Raw genomic sequence first — 14,325 nt, forward strand, 5'->3', positions numbered from 1 at the left:
ACCCTGTCAAAAGCTGTGCAGTCTCTGTGGTTTGTTGCATGGGCCTTCAGAGAGGCTGCACAGAGGATGAGAGACATAAATAAGTCTACTCAGAAGTCTGTCAGAAAAAACCACAAAGCTGTCAGATGATGCAGCCCTCTCTGGCCCACAACACAAAGGCCAGCATGCACCCAGAAAGAAACAATTTGTTTGTATGACTCAAACTGACGCGGCACTAGCTTGAACCAATTTAGAATCGACTCCTAGTGCAATTGGAGATCAATAAATGCCATGTAATGTAATACAGCATTATCCTGCTGTATTGTACATAGACAAGCATAGGCGCACCAACACGCACACACACGTGCATACTTTACATGCAGACACAAGCCATATTTAACCCTAACCTTGAAAGATGTCTTTGTAAGCTCCATTAAGAAATCATCTCCCTGCTAAAACCAGACCACGACATGTCACTGAGCACTCTGTCAGAGGCACATTTAGACAATAGCATGTCTGAAGTCTCGGTGATGATGTGACAGGCTGAATCTGGTTTTGGTCCAAACCCCTGGCTGGCTGATGAAGGGAGAGAGGATGAATGGGGTCTTATCAGGTCGTGTTGAGAGAACTGAAATGGCAAAAAAGCACAAAGCCTTCCAGAGATCTCTCTCAATCTGTCTGTCAGATGAGGATGAAAAGTGCCAATGCTGAGGCTACCCAGTGCTCATAGTTTAATGTCATTCAGTTTGCCTTGACAGCGGCAGACACCAAGTGGGTAATTATTTGGCATTGTAGTCTTTTTCCAAAAAAAAAAAAAAAAGGCTTGTGTAAATTGTTTCTCTACAGTCTGGAGCCAGTGTTACATAAACAGCATGATTTGAAAACATCTGAGGATACTAGATGCCAAGAGGATGTGTCAGAGACAGGGAGAAGAACCCTTCTAAACAGTGTTTGGAGACTGAAGCAAGCTCAAGTGTACTCTGGGTGCTCTGAAGGTCATGGCTCAGACAGTCTGTCGATCTTCATTATATCCCATCTTGTTTTATGATGTACAGGAAAACATATCTGACCAACAGCTTAGCTGTGAGTGTGAGAGCCTGGCTGACAGCATATCTAATAATTGTTATGCTTTCAACTACAGCACAGGCTGCATTCAGCCTCCCTGCCAGAAGCCAGACTAAGCTAAACCTGATAGAGCATTTCGTCAGTTTGGATTAAGAAGCCATTAGACCAGGATGCTCACAAGCAACAGCACAGACATTGACAGGGATCTTCACTACACTTCAATAACAATATAAGACTCAGGCGTATGGCTGACTACACTTCTCATTGACATCAGTCACATTATAATGCAGCACTGGTAGCTACTGACTTTACTGTATAAGCATACCATCTTTACAGTTGGTGTTTGCCTGCTGACTACAGGTACCACCGGGCCTACTAATGAATTAATATTTCAATTCTCACTATCAGTATGAATATCAATACATCAAAGATAACTCATCATCCCAACTGGCTCAGTGGAGTCCATTTAACAACTGCCTTTGTTTTTCATGATGAGCCTGCTTTATCTAAAACGTGTTACTCTGGTGTGCCTGCAGTGTAGCACAATCCTTTCGTCTAACAATTTACAGCAAAACAATGATCACAGAAAATGTCTTTTTCTACCTTACTCCTTTCACTACTGTTGGCAAAAAATCCTTCTCATTTTTCAAAACAGTCTTTTAAGAACAATTATAGTTACGATCATAATTAAAAATAAAATCACAATGCAGAATAGATACAACGTGTCTTTGGGAATTCTGATGGGACGCATGTAAATGAACACACATTCAAACATCATTAAAAGCCTCCCCAATGCAATTAATAGAATATATTTTCTTCAAAGACTGCCATTTTCACAAAGGTTGTGATTTCTCATGTTTAAAGGGTCTTTCCATTCGTTTTAATGCAGCTGAGCGGAATTAATCTCATTTACATTTTATTTTTTGTGACATTTCAGAAATTTATGAGACAGCTGAATAAAAAATATGGCTTTCTGCCATCTTGCATTAATGGACCACAGCAAGCAATCAACATTCAACTTACAACATGAACTTTCTTGGTTTTATGATTAAGGACAAATATCTGACTGAAAACTCTGGTATAGAAGTGCTGAAAAAACCCATTGCCAGACAGACATGTGAGATAATCAATAGAGTTTTCACTGGAGAATCAACGTCTGCAGTATAACCTCATTCTTTGTCTGTTCAGTTTGAGGTTTGCCCTCTTCAGATGAGAAAGCAGAATTACTGTGCATCAAAGGCAGAAAATCTTACCAGATTTGCCAGAATACTTTGGCTCTGTATCCTTGAGATTAGATTTGATGTCCATCAAAGCTTTTATGAAAAACTCTATCTGTGGTGTTCACATTACAGACTGAGAGTGGTTTTTATCACATAACTGTGAACAAATCTAATCCGATGACTTCATGAAGGGGTACATTTTCATTTCAGCACTCAGGAGAGACTGTTAACAGTGATTAAAATATAGACACAAATCCTATTGATGTTATCAGTTGAAGAAACAAGCTTCCCCAGGACTTCAGATTTAAAGATTATCTAACCCTATAAAAGGAATTGGGAGAAAGTTGAGGACGTATTAAAAATAGATTTTTGGCTGGACCGCAACAGCAGGGCCAGCCATATAATCACAAATGTCCGCGAGTGGGTGAGTGAGTGAGTGAGTGAGTGATCATAGTTGAGTAATCATAATCCACCATTGGTCAGCTGAATGCCATTGGCCAAACAAGACTGGGTATACACCTAGTATATCTGGCCTGTGTATGGATGCCAACCTTGGGCTTAGGGCTATACCCCTTGTTATGGAGAGTCTAACAAGCCGCTCTGGTTTCCTGGCTGCTTGGGAACTGCAGGGAAATGGAGTAACGCTTCCAATTCACTGAGCCTTGCCTCCGTTACGGCATATTAACTATTTTTCATCACATGTATCATTATTACTAAAGGAGGCAGAAGAATAACTAAACATAAGACACACTGAGCAGAGAGAGCAGGAGAGAGGGAGGGAGAGAGAAAGTCATCGGTAATGGCTAAGCTAAAGAAACTAGCAGATCTTAACAGTATGTAAACAAAACAGAACCACTAGCAACCAGAAATGAGACAATTCACTTACTGCAGCACATCAGCAAAACAATAAAAGCCCTGTTAATAAATGACGTGTTTCTGTAAACTAAAACACTAGTGGGCTTTTAATTGAAAATGATCGCAGGAAGTTTGTATTAACACGTAATGCAGGAACACGACATACGGGAGTGAGTGGTTGAAAACTGTTGTGGATGGCAAACGGATGGTGTGTGTGAGAGACTATTCTGTCACATCCAAAGCCTCCGATAATGTTTGATAACGATATTGTCTTACAGTTTACTCTACCCCACTCTACTCCAGTCCACTTTTTGCTCAGCCAAGAGGAATTCATAAAAGGAGTAGACAAGTAAAACTTCATAGCAACACAGCTTTAGCTATGCTGGTTGAGCAGGGACAGACTCTGGTGTACTGTCAAAGTTCAGCACATAAATAGTAATTCAGTGCTCCAGGCGAGGAGAACACAGGAGCGTACTGGGGACCACTCTACAGGACGACAGCTTCTTAACAGCCTCCACTGAATAAAAAATAGGAAATACAGAGAATACAGAGCGATAGAAAAGGCTGGACGCATCAGCTGCTCTCTTTAATATGTCTAGGATAAGGAACCCTTTGTCAGCCTATTAAACGAGAAAGAGAAATTTAGGCAGTTACAGATCGAAGAACCTTAAGCCCTGCACTGCAGTCTGCCTGTAATGAGAAAGCAGGTGAGTGTACAAGAATTTATGTGGGCCCATTTATCAATTTGAAATAGAAATGCAGTTTATTATCCTATTAAAACATTTCACACTGAAACATAGGAAATAATAAAGAAATATGCAACATAGCTGTTATTTAGACCAAAATTTAGGGGAACGGCTCCACACCCTTCAATACCTTACTGACATAGTAATGCTCAAATTCAGTTAGATTCACACCGGTTAGAGCCCAAAGAGGGAAACCCAGCAATATGAAATCCACCAGCACAAACAACTGAAATAAACAGCATTACAGAGGAGCAGAGAGGCAATATCAGAGATTGCCCTGAGAGAGTGTAATGGAAAAGGACTTGTTCTGTCACAGCCTCTCATGGTGATAGAATGCCACATGGTCCTTTCTGACAGTGTGATATTGGCTTGGCACGAGCTTGATGAATGTATCAGCCATAAGTCAGACAAACCCCTGCCCTTCCTGGAACAGCACCTTCTAAGATGTTTATGCCAGGGTATAGAGACAGACATTGTGCAATAGGAATAGGACCATTGTCTGAAATAGGTTTATGGAAAGCGGGCAGGCTCAATTCCAATTCTAGCTATTATTTCAAATGGAATGTTATTATTCTTTTAGGTTAGATGCATTGCTGCTTGGAAAATAAGATGGGCATTTGGTTGGGGTGACTTTGCAGCATCCCCTCAGAGAATGGACTGTAACTTCCTGGTGGTTGGTTGTGGCAGACGGTGAAGGGAAAGAAAAGAAAGTAGGTTGGGTGATGAGAGGAAGAGGGGCGACCTTTCCCCGGGCAGGTGAAGACCCATCCTGGACCACCTGGCTTCCTGCCAGGGTCAAGCAATTAATGCTGCCCTCCTTTGATTACTTCAGACAGCCTGGGGATGCAGCAGGTCAGCAGATAGCATCCAGGCCAGGACCGTCGCACAAGGCGAAGAGGAGACAGCTCTGATGAAGGTTCAAGCTTGGGTCACATTGTTAACATACATAGCCATTACAAACATCAGAAAAAGTAAGCCGCTTTGCTTAATTATTTTTGCATTTGCATAGTAATGCAGCATAAACATACACAGCTGTCTCTAGGCCATGTCACCCCCTGCTTACAGCTTTACCAACTTTACCAACCTCAGCTGCACACTTAATATTACATTTGTACAGACAATATGACAATTAACAGAGCTGAAAGCTTTTCATACAGTAGGTGACAGCATGAGTTGGACTGTAAGGATGTATTTTTTCAGTTACATTTGTCTCCTCACTAAGACTAAGAATAGTAAGTATCCTAAAAACTAAAGCATCTACTATCCAAATTCTAGCCCTCCAGACTTCACACAGCGAGTGTCTCCTGCTGTACCCATGAGCCTGCTCTACCATGTAGCTGACAACAGAGCCCAGCCGTCTCTCTGAAGCCCTGTTGAGTTACAACATGTACCAGTCCTACCATACTGGCCTTGCTGGCTGTGCGCCCTCGTCAGTCACCCCTGTGACGATCATCAGTAAAGTATAAGATAACACTCAAACAATGATATCATTTAAAGGATTATTAGACACAGGAGTGGTAAGGCAAGGGTGGTGAGAGACAGCCTTGCTTATGTGTGTCCATAATCACATCTGGTAATGACGCATGCTGACTTTAAACATCTCTCGTCCTTCAGCTGAGTAGAAAGCTCTCACAGGTAACGCAAACTGCATGGGGGATTAGCTCTTCAGAACTCAGCATGACTTGAACCGAACCACAGCTTTAACCTTTAACACAACTTTGAAGAGCATTTACACCCTTTTATGGTTCACCGAATCATCTGGCTACCACTGGAAATATGAGTATCTTCGTCTCATCTTGAATAGCTCTCTTCATACTGCTGGTTTGTGCAAACACTATAGCAAATTTTGATAGCTTGTTATATGGTTTAATGCAGATTTAAAAATGGAATCTTTTTGGAAAAGCAAGTGACCAAGAGCACAGGCAAAATGCTCTGTGTTTGTGTGAAATTCTGGACAATTTTTAAAATTCATGCTGAAATAAAACTTGGGTGACCTGACATGACCCTCTTTCACCCCTCTCACTGTGACAACCCATACTTCTGAATACAACCTTGGGCAAAAGGTGCTTGATTTGTGCTTGGAAATAAAACATTGACTTTCAAATGTGTCACTGCCTAAAGCCATGGCTTTGAGGCTGATTTGATCCCCCTTTGAGATGGTGAGCGATACGGCCCATTCCCCCTAATCACATGTCAGAGACCATGCAATCACACAGCAACAGCTAAAGTAATCACTACAGTGGCCTCCACCCGTCCTTCTTGAATCAAGCCTCAATCCTACAACATCAGTAGCACTGGGAAGTCCTGAATATGTGCTACAGCAACAGACATACTGTAGCCTGTAGCACCATAGCCAAATATTTACACTGTAAGTGTGTTGATGAGGCGAGGCGATAATGAACAAATGTTGTAATGGCGCCACTGCATGAATGGTGACCTCATGCAGCTGCAAATATTTGAACAGGGGGGTCGAGCATTTTTTCTGCTTAGGTATTGCCTTTCATTATGTTATGAGTCCATTGTCCCATATGTTGCCCACATGGTGGATGCAGACAATCTTGTGCTTTATTTTTGAGATATTTCTTCCTGCAACTTTTTGAATTAGACTTGCAGGGAATTAGAAAACTGGGACTGTATTCAACCCCTTATTTATTTTGCAGGTGCTAGACAGAGCTTTTGTTTGTGGAAAACAAAACACTGGGAGGGGAACAAGAAAACTGCAGTAACTAACAAACTCATTGACTACACTATCTTTTTTCTTTTTTCTTTAACTATCTTTTTGTGGTTACTAAGCTGTACATTAAATAGACTTCTGGTTATGTGGTAATCACTTTGCATACTGTGTGAATGCAACATAAACACCTGTGTCTTAGCATAATTTTTGTTAAGTACTGTCCCTGCTAAATGCCAAAACATTCTCTCTCCTTGCAGAATACAGTTACACAGGATGAAATGTTACTAATCTATCAGTATATGTTATTTCTTAACATTTTTCACTTAAAACTGTGAAAATCGATACTTAAATGTGTTCAATAGGGTATACAAAAAGCTTAACTTCTGGTTCATGATGTAATGAATTATTATTGAAAGCCAAATTTACATCCTGATATAGAGGCTATACTTAACTGTACATGTTCAGTTCATAAATGACTGTTTTCCTTTTGCTGTATCATTCAAGAAGAAGTTCTATACTAGCCAAGGTTATTTGCGTGTCCCAGACTTTATGACTTAATGTCAGCACAAGTGAGTGAGAGGACAGTGGAGTGGTCATAATGTTTTTCTTCCCTATCTGTTTCTGCAGGCCATAGATAGACTACATAATTAATGGCTGTGATGAATGTTCTTGTGACAACACAGCAAAGGATTTTGTGTGTTGTGTAAGTGCTTGTGTAAGTGCGTGTGTGTGTGTGTGTGTGTGTGTGTGTTGTGTGTGTGTGTGTGTGTGTGTGTGTGTGTGTGCTGTCCGAACTTGCGGCAGTTTTCAAATGAGCTTACTGCGTCATGTACTGTATTTATAAGATCAAACACTTAACGGTCTGAACACACACATACTATACACAGACAAAACATGCCACAGTAAAGGTGTCCATGCTTCAGCATGGGGTACTGCAGTGTAAAATTGTGCTCAAATAGAGTAAATGAGCTGGTTGGAGTTTGATGAGTCTCCTGTCTTCTTCTGAACCAATAGCTCGACCCACTCCTGCTTTATCACGGTGTGCCAGCCCAGCGCTATCTGTGCTACACTAAATCAATTAGCATGTCATTAAGATAGCTTGTTCCAGCACAGTAAGCATGGAGGTGGGACTACAGTATCTGTACGAACGGAAAGAGCTGAACGCAAAGGGCATCATATCTCGGTCTGCATGTGTTAAAGTGCGGTAGGCTGTACTTACTGGTGGGCTCAGTGCATGTGTACAAGAGCACCTGGATATGGGAGACAGCAGTTTCTAACAACTAAACATCAAGGTCTTTCTCACCACAAAAAAGTGTTTAACATCGTGTCAAGCAAGCGCCAGAAATCTGTATTAACCATAAGCCATGCATTATTTCATAAGGTGTTTGGTATTTCTTAGTTGGCTCTGTAATCCTCAATAACAGCCACAATTTTTACATCCAAAGCTTTATATTAGTACTCTACCCTGTAATCACACGCATCTTCCATTTATTTCTGTAATCAATCCTGTGAAGAGAGTTTTATTTGCTCCTTTATTAATTCTTTTCATTCCAAGTGGGGACAAAGCATGAAGAGAGCATTCAGTATTCACCCCCCTCAGAACAGAGGACTCAAAGTCACCTTACATCAAAGAATAAGGTGATCACTCTGCAATTACCAGGACTAAAGCAACACCTTGGTTGTTGGACAAGATAGAGAGATGATAGGCTTAATCCCCATTCGCGCAGAGAAGATTTCTCTCTGAGGGCAAGAGCTCAATCAAATCATTCAGATAAACATTGAAAATACTGTAGCATTTGCTGCTCATGATAAACTCTTTATCGTTGAAGGCATGAGCGCTTAATCAAAACTGCTTTTCCTTCTGCAGATAACATAAAGTGCTAAAAGTTAAACATTTAAGAAATAAGTTTCACTTGTGTCAATTCAGAAATTGGATCCATATCATCTTAAATCTCTTTAAACACTGAAACTAGTAGTATTTAACTACACCAACCTGAGGTCAAGGGAATCAAATAGCACACATCATATTAGCCAGAGTGAGCCAGATAATAAAATCCTCAGATCATAAAAGTCATAAAATTCCCATTCTGCTGCTTTGGGCCAAATGGCTGCCACTAATGTATTAGACTACATAGCATGTATTAGCACCTGGGCCAGGAAAGTAATTTTCTGACAGAGAAAACTAAGAGGGCACCTCACACACTCTCTCCAAACCATTTCTATAGCCAAATCTGCCAGTGTGTGACAGAGTCTGGAGACAGAATACAGTTCTCTGAGGTCAATCTGTGCGTCTCCATCTACACTAGACAATACAGTATGTGGATGAAGAGCCGAGCGTTTAGTCATGCTCTCAGCTCCTGATCAGCCCGTATCTCCCTGATGCTCTCAGTCACAGCAAACGATTCAAAGAGGCTAGACACTGACTTCAAAAGACCAGTGCTGGCTTTGAACACCATGCCAGTCGCACAAACCATCAGCGGCACATCAGCATCCTCGAGGCATGCGTGGAGCAAATTTGTGCCTCTCTCGGCTGCAGATGCAACACTTGGCAAAGTCTTTTCACTGGATACTAGACAACAAAAACACCATGAAGAGGCAACGCAGCAACAGAGAGCTGAAGTACTGCCTCACTTAGTGTTAGCCTCTGTTCCAGTAGCTGTCGGTTTTTCCAACAGAAGGCTTCTTTCATCAGTGTAAACTGAACTTACTGGGGTTTTCAGTCCCCACTAACCAAGTTAAAACAATGGTACACCCATCAGAACAAATATACACCCATCAGAACAAATATACAACTACTACAACTAAAAAAATAAAGGAATAAAGGAAGGAAGAATCACCAAATATCTGAACACTATATAGAAAGTATAGTATATAGAAAGTAAGAAAACAAATCAGAAACTATTTTGATAATCATTCAAATACTTCTTAAAGCAAAAATTCTCTCTTTCCTGATTCTCAGATGTGAATATTTGTTGGTTTTGCTTGTCTTATATGCTCCACAACTAACTATATTCAATTTATTTTCAACTTTTCTCTGATCAATTAATCATTTCTTCCATAAAATGTCAATCAAGTAAATAATCGACAGATGAACTGATAATGTTTGGATGCAGCCCTGTACTGTAGATCCAACTGTTTCACCGAATAAAATACATTATATTTTGTGAAATTAGAAAAGTATGTCTGTAAGAGCTGAAGAACACTCATCAAATGGAATAGTTTTTGTTAATGTTTACAGCCACTGATTCAAAGACAGTGCTTTATAGATGTAATCTAGAGACTAAATAGACATTTTCTGGTGCAATGCAGCATAATATCTATTACTGTAATTGTGTTCATTTAAGAACATAATTATTATGTTTCTGCCTTTTGGAAAGACCAATATAATAAACCTTTAATTGAAAATACCCCGTCTGGATGAGGCCAAAAGTACAAAGACTGGGTTTAAAAAAGTGGTGGGACTTTGAACCTCTTTTCTCTTTGTGGTCTCCGAGGCAATTCATCATTTTAACCACCATGTATAGTAGGTGATAACCAAGCATAGGGAGCACATGTGTAGTGCTTGACATGCATGTGAGATAAACCTGGTCACAATCCACAAAAAATGTATTTCAGATTTTCTAAAGGTGAACTGCACAATATAGCCATGATAACAGCAACCATCCATCTTATTCAGGTGTATGACAATGAATGCCTCAATGTTGTCATGTTGTAGTTCCATCTGCCAAAACCCAGACAGCGTCCTAAACTGATATCCATTCACACAGAAAAACACAATCATACAAAACATACACCATAAAATATATTTATTCTTAATAGTCACTTGACATTTGTCACAAATCACTGTTAAGTCTCCAGCCTTGGCTTGGGATGGAATTTATTATCAGGCGTCTTAAATGACAAATGCAACAAAGGTAAACAGATCATTTACAGAGCAGGAACGGGGATGTAAACACCTGTTTTGGGAACGTCATCAGCACAGTGGAGTGCTTAATACTAAAGCCCAAGCCAGAGTGATGTTGAAAGGTGAAATCTCTACACATCAATTTTGTCCTGAGCACCACAGCGCAACAGAGCTTATTACAGACTCCCAATCTGTCTCAAGTGTTCAGTCTGTGTCAGTAATGCTGGGCTGCCTGGCCCTCGAAACGCTTCATTAAAAAGCTTGGCCATCCAGAGCACATCCGTGGCAGCCAAATAAAGTGTCAGACCGCATTTTTCATCTGCAGATTAAACCTATGTAAGTCCGAATTAAACCAAATTAGATCTGAAAATGAGAAATAAACCAAAGCCAGATGAGCAGAGGGGCGGGTGGCGTGACCAGGAGGAAACTGCTCCAATACCATATGGAAAACTGGTTGTGTTGGTTTGTCAGTGCCTCTGTGTCTGCAACTGCTTATGCATTTTTGAAGAGATTAGAGCCCTCTGGTCTGTTGTTTACACACACCCACATATTCTATTTCATTTATTCGTGTGGGGGATACAGGGAAGCGGAGGCTGACAGGGGATACAGGGAAGCAGAGGCTGACCTCTCTTATTCTTTCATCTATTGTGATCTGAAGGATAATTCCTGCTCTCTAGATTAAAGGATCTGTTCTCCTTGACCACGGTGAGGCTGTTTATTCTCCCACAATGGAAGTCGAGGTGCTTTTAAGAGTGAATTTCATGCTGGCATTGGGGCCCTTTGAGCATTGGTGAGTGTATCAGGGCTACAGTGTGCTGGCCTGGGAGATAAACTCACTGCTAATCAATCACACAGTGTCCTCTTCTTTCCTCTCCATCCTCTCTCCCTGTCTTGCACACACACATACTATACACACAAAGCCCTCTGCTATTTGATGCAACAGTGTCCTCAGACCCTCTTGTGAGCACATTTCAATCAATGGACGATTACAGTTCCAATTGCTGTGTGTGCTGCTACACCCCGCCAGATTCACATGTATCTCAACTACATACCACACATGCACACATTAACAGATGGACATACCACAGACAATGCTATCATGTCAGAGTGTGTGTGTGTCCCTGGAGAGGGTTGCGGAGGGGGGCTGTGGCCTGTACTCTGCCACCCCAGTGTGTTAGATCCTCAGCCAGCCCATTGTGCTGAAATTCAGCCACAATAGCACAGTATCTTCCCCAAAGCAGAGCCCTTATCATGGCCCCGAAATGAATCGCCTCTGTGGACGCCCACAACACAGACTCCTCGGGGCTGAGCGCACAGATCTGGAGGTGAGCGAGCGGAGCAATCTAGTCCTATTGTTCTATGCATGATAAACTGGGCTTCAAACCTCTCATTCTCTGTCTATCTTTGGGAAGCTGTGTGCAATCTGTGATATGAGCCACTGCAGCAATACAAAACTTTTGCAAGCTTTTTGATGGCATAGTGTGCAACATCCACTTGCACAACACTGTACACTCAAGGCCTCTATTCTGGATGTCTTTATTGATTATAAGCTCTCGGTAAGAGCAGAACATGCAGTTAACAATTGTCAGCTGATAAATTTCCTATGAGTAGTCAGTTATGAATCATGCTCAGTGTGTCAATCACATAAATGCTGCAGTCATAAATTAGATTTCTAAACATATCAGACAAAGCAGGGGGCATTTATATTAACATTTAATGTGCAATGAAATGCTAAAACAGCTGAGAGGAAAGGCATCATACTGTTCCTTCAGGCATTATGAAATTACACATTTATTTAAATTCTGCTTAAATTCTCCATTTCTCTCTGGTAAAAACTAAACTGACATAATTACTTACAAAAGGATTTTTTTTTCTATCATGAATCCTTTTCGGGAAAAACCAAGAGTCACTAAGCACCAAGCAACAGTGAATGAAGTGAAAATTGGAGAGAAGACCTCGTGCTTCAGTGTATGTTGTTCTGCGGTTTGATTGGAAGACTTTCCAATGTAAGGGAAATACCGCTGCGCTTCTGGGTAAAATGCATCACTTTATTCTCTCTGATCTTATTAAAAGCTTACTCACTCTTGGTCTAGTTAAAGTTGAGGACCCACTGTTTGTGCTGGCGGAGCTTTGCCAAACAGTATTCAGGGAAGCCTCCGTAGACGTCTACCCCACTCCATAAATTGTAATACTTTCCACTTGATCTACCCACGCCAGAGAATGCTATCAGTCAGCACGTCAAAAAGTCGTCTCTTATGTGAGACAGTGCAGCCTCAGTATGGCGAGTAGCAATCCTGGATGTTGAACAACACAACCACAAAAGTCAGCTTTGCACATTAGCTTGTTATTTACTGTGAGCAATAAGCTATATAAAACCTTCTTTTACGCCAGAGTGTTGATGGATTCCCCAAGTACATGTTACAGCAATCATCAGGCAGAGAACAAGTGCGGCAAACATAGCACATCAACTGCAAAGTAATCCAGCAGCTCGGTATCATTTGGCTTTCTGTTCACAACATCCATAACACCAGCTGAGGGATACTGTAGCACATCAAGCTGTGAGCTTTATAAAACACCTCAATCCACAGTGACAGATATAAACAGTGCCACAGTAAACAGAGATGACCCCTGAAGGTTACCATCACTCACTGACTCACAAACTGATAAATGCTGTGTACAGCTTTAAACTGCCTCCTGACAACTGCACAAAATTCTGTTTTCATGAACTGCTAATGAAAATACATCAAGGTGATAAACTCTTTTTACATATGTTACATATAATAATGCAGCTGTGAAAGCTTTATGTTACGAACTACTAATTGACAGTATTAAAATTAGCCCTAGCTTTAATTTGGTCATTTTAACACATGGAGTTTAACCTGGTCAATTACATTACAAGACCGTCACATATAAAGGTGATGACACAAACAGCTTCAGAGAAATACTTCATAATCGGACCTAACCTGACATCAAGGTCATACTGAAACCAGTATAAAGAAGTAGCTTTGTAAAGTAGCACACCAGTGTTTGTTTTTCTCTCTGGTTAATAAGACAGTAATGCTGGCTTCACTCTGGTAAAGATCATTACAGCAGCATGCAGCTCAATCTTCAGCAAAAGTGGCTTTGAAATTAAAATGTCCACATCCATTTCAGTTTCCCACAGGGGACATGGGTATATTATCTCTTTGTGACAGTTATTTCAAATGATGACTATTTTGCTACTCACCTAATAACTAAAATTGAAGATGATTGTCTCTTTGTCAGATTATACCATTTCTTCTCCTTTTCACTTCAAGATGACTGTGTTTATGTATGTTTTTCACCAAATAAATTGAGGTTGCACAATGGATCAGCAAGCATTAATGACTGGAAATTTGTAGACTATATGAGCCTTCAGTCCTCAGAAAGCAAGATTACACTTCATTTTACACAAAAAACAATTTCTGAATATTTCATCTGATGTGTTTATGTTCTTCTGGGTTTATTAGCTCTCCCCAGCATAGACCAATTAAACAGTCAACCGACCATTTAAGGCCTGATTAGTCTCAGACTGGCTTTTAATTTGATATGCATGCAGATCTCAAACTAAATGGTTGATCAAGCGAGGCAGGTGTCCATATCAGATGCCTGTCTGATACGGAGAAGCATGGGAATTAGTGTTCTGTGTTTCTGCCGGGTTCCAATAATCTCCCGTCAAAACAAATCAACAAAAGCACAAAATGCATAAGTAGCTTCAGATTGACAGTTTGTTTTTTTTAACATGCATGACCCTGGCATGTCCTACCTTATCAGGATTCTCTTCGATCCAGCTCTTTACCGTGTTCAGAGCAATGTCAGCTGCGGGCTCATTGGGAAAGCCTAGTGGAGAAAAAAAACATCTGT

The 14,325-nt window shown here is 40.8% G+C and overlaps 1 protein-coding gene across 2 annotated transcripts in view; it reads right to left on the minus strand.

Moving 5' to 3' along the window:
- Positions 1–14,325, minus strand: part of macrod2 (mono-ADP ribosylhydrolase 2) — a 396,264-nt gene that overhangs the window by 72,990 nt on the left and 308,949 nt on the right. For both annotated transcript variants that reach the window (XM_056395624.1, XM_056395623.1), the window contains exon 8: positions 14,228–14,301. In XM_056395624.1, the coding sequence (XP_056251599.1) occupies positions 14,228–14,301 (74 nt within the window). The remainder of the gene's footprint in view (positions 1–14,227; positions 14,302–14,325) is intronic.

This window comes from Seriola aureovittata, chromosome 14, assembly GCF_021018895.1.
Source record: "Seriola aureovittata isolate HTS-2021-v1 ecotype China chromosome 14, ASM2101889v1, whole genome shotgun sequence".
Lineage (NCBI taxonomy): Eukaryota > Metazoa > Chordata > Actinopteri > Carangiformes > Carangidae > Seriola > Seriola aureovittata.